At 34.4% G+C, this 3435-nt stretch overlaps 1 protein-coding gene across 18 annotated transcripts in view; it reads left to right on the top strand.

Moving 5' to 3' along the window:
* Nucleotides 1-3435, top strand: part of ZNG1B (Zn regulated GTPase metalloprotein activator 1B) — an 84845-nt gene that overhangs the window by 44275 nt on the left and 37135 nt on the right. For all 18 annotated transcript variants that reach the window (XM_054677345.2, XM_054677341.2, XM_054677342.2 and 15 more), the window contains 1 exon segment: nt 719-770. In XM_054677345.2, the coding sequence (XP_054533320.1) occupies nt 719-770 (52 nt within the window).

The following is a 3435-nucleotide window of genomic DNA, read 5'->3' as shown; positions in this document are numbered from 1 at the left end:
CTAATTTACCCCTCACTGTTCTTCAAGGCACAGCATCTGCAAGGTTTTCAGTCCTTTCCCCCTCCCGTCCTGTCCCCATCAGTGTTGAAATGTATGCTACAGTTATTATGGTTGTAATTTGTTATGCCATGTTGATCTTCTTGTGCTTTTCATATCAGAACAATGCATTTTTAACATTCTGACTTTCTTTTTCTCTCAATTGGTAACTGACTATATAGGAAATTTATATTTATGGATACTATTTCTTTTTTAATAAGTTCAAGGGAAAACATTGATAAAGGAAAATTTATCCTTTCAACTTTCTTTAGGTGCCAGCATTGTTTTCATATTAGGAAGCAGGAGAAAGTTAAGGAACTCTAAGCAATACTAGAATGGTTATATATATATTTAAGTTTGTATTAAACCTGTTGGAATGGTAAAGAAATTTGCTGACATATTTAACCATACAAAATAGTGTTGCTAAAAGACTAGTTTTTCTCTTTATTCTGTGCATATGTATATATATGAATGTGTGGTTTTTTTTAAAAGAAATTTTAAAAAAACTTAATCTGCCAGCTTTTCTCTATTGGAATTTGTGAACAACTTGTAAAATTGGAATTACAGAATATTAGAATAGTCAGTTATGGAAAATCACTTCATTATCCTTGTGTCACTAAATAACTTATAAAGTTAAATCAGAAGTGTATTCATCTCTGAATTTCTAATCAGTTGTTTTTAGTTTGCAGAAAAAACTTCAGCATGTGCCAGGAACACAACCTCACCTTGATCAGGTAAAGAAAAAAAATCTAAATCCAAAATTCCTAATCAATGTTTTTAAAGGACCTCTTTAACTAGATAGGCTATGTTTAGGACTATTTTATTATAAACTTTTTCTAAAATGGTATTCTTGAACTGTGTTGATAATTTTTGGAATCTTAAATGCTTTTGACATAGTCTAATTCTATTTCTTAACACATAATAGGAATTCATCAAACCAGATTTGTTTTAGAATCTGAGGAAATCATGCTTTCTAGCCTTTCCATTCTGTAGATTGCTTAGCATATTGGTTAGTTCTGATAGGGATTACTCCTTAAAAGCAGCCTGGGGGTTCTATAGGCAGTCTGTTTTTAAGTATGTTGAATTGTTTAAGAAAGGTCTGATATAAGCATGGCTTATTTAAATAAAAATTGACTTGGAGTTTCACCTTCAGGTAGCACTATAAATTTGAACTCCTTAAGATGTTTTTCATGCTCTAAAATTCTAATCCCTAAGGTATATATCTAAGATGCTAGGAACAATTTAAATATAATTTTACTGTACCTGCGTTTCTGTTAAGCAGATCATAGATCGTAGAGCTTTAGGATAACTTCTTTGTTCCTCTTAAAACCCTGAGGGGTGGAGTGGGGGATGTGTAAGTGAGCAGTGTGCCTAATCTTCCTTCCTCTCTCTCAAGTGATCACTCAATTTTTGAATTGCTATTGGTTGTAATAGGGCCAAGATAACAGCTACTTGCATTTGTATTCATTTTGGTTCATATTTATGAGCAGGTTTGCGACTATGTTTGTGGCACCTTTCCCTGTGAAACTTTTGTTAATAGGATATTCCTCTTCACTTATCTTTAAAATGAATAAATGAGAGAAATACAAGTCCTTGGAGATAGAATTTATGGTAAAAAAAAAAAAAAAAACCAGTTCTTTATGATAGTCGGTATCTGTCATATAGTTGAACATGAAGCACATTTGAGCTTCTGGGTAAAGAACATGATGCCAAGAATCATAGGGATGAAAAGATGAAGAAAACGCAGTACTCACTTACCATGAACATTTGGAGCGGCCAGTGTCTCCATCCATAGAATCTCGAATGAACCCCTATTGTGGCAGTTATGATGCCTTGTAGTTTGGTTGAAATGCTTTTGCCTTGCATTAGTCTATAAATTCCTTAAATATAAAATCTTTATTGCTTAGTACAGGGCTTGGTGGATACTCAGTGAATATTTGTTAAAAGAATGAAAAGCTGTGTTTCTCAAATGGGGTATAAATCAGAATCACATGTGGACCTTTTAAAAAAAAAATTTGATAACTCAGTAGTTCTCACCCCTCAGTCTCCAGGATTGGGACTTGGGTATGTGTATATTAATGTATATTTTTAACATTTTATTATGGAAGATTTCAAAGATATTAAAGAATAAACAGAATAGTAAAGTAAACCCCTTGTATGCATCACCCAGTTTAAATGGCATCAACATTTAGCTGATTTTATTTCACCTATCCTCCCAACATTTCTTTTGCCTGGAGTATTTAAAAAAAACAAATGTATTTTAATAGGAAATTTCAAACGTGCATAAGAGTAGAATAGTATAATGAGCCTGTATGTACCTATTGCCCTTGGTGTAGTATATTAAAGCAAATTCCAGACATTATGTCACTTTACTACTAAATAGGGCATATCTATATTTTTGTAGCCTCTGTAGGAGATTCTGATGCACTGTCCTGCTTTAGATAATATAAACATAGGGGAAAATAGTATCACAGCCAAAGGGCTATGGGATTCAGAGGCATGAACAATTTCATTTGGTTTAGTGGATCTGAGGTGTAAGGGAGGAAATTTATCTTTTCCTCACCTGTCACTAGATTCGTGGCTGAGGTCTCTCTAACAGAAGACCAACTATCAAGAGAAATTTCAACACAAATTTATTTAGTAAGTTTTACTTGACACAGGAGCCTTCATAAAACATACCTGTGTATGTTTTCTGTTAGTTATGATATGGAAGAGGATAGTAATGGAGAAGCATAATTAGATAAAACAGTATGATCTAATAATAAACTGGGAAGAACTTAGCAAGGCCTGTTTGCTCAGATTTTTCTCTGTGACCCTTCATATTCAGACTTAAGGATGTTCTTTTCCTCTGTGTATAGAGAGGGCACCTCTTAAATGAGGGTCTTATGACCTGCATCAGCGGAAGGTCAGAAAATCTTTCCTAGGTTTTATGACCTGCTTCAGGAGAGAAGGTGAGAGTGACCTTCCTGATTCTGCCATTTTCTCAAATATTGAGTTGCCATATTTTGGGATAGCATGTCCTGAACCCCATCAAATGCTTCATGAGGATAGTTTTTTGTTTGTTTGTTTTGGTTTTGGTTTATTTATTTGCATACAGTAAAGCATGCAAATGTGTAATTTTAGTGTACAATTCAATGTTTGGGTTTTGTTTTTGTTTTTGTTTTTTTGGTTTTTTTTGAGACGGAGTCTCGCTCCGGCTGGAGTCTCACCCAGGATGGAGTGCAGTGGTGTGACCTTGGCTCACTGCAACTTCCTCCTTCTAGATTCAAGTGATTCTCATGCCTCAGCCTCCTGAGTAGCTGGGATTACAGGCATGTACCACCATGCCTAGCTAATTTTTGTATTTTTTTTTTTTTTAGTAGAGATGGGGTTTCACCATGTTGGCCAAGCTGGTCTCAA

The sequence above is a fragment of the Pan troglodytes genome, chromosome 12, assembly GCF_028858775.2.
Source record: "Pan troglodytes isolate AG18354 chromosome 12, NHGRI_mPanTro3-v2.0_pri, whole genome shotgun sequence".
NCBI lineage: Eukaryota > Metazoa > Chordata > Mammalia > Primates > Hominidae > Pan > Pan troglodytes.
The sequence above is the reverse complement of the archived record's forward strand: the minus strand, read 5'-3'. Positions and strand labels throughout refer to the sequence as shown.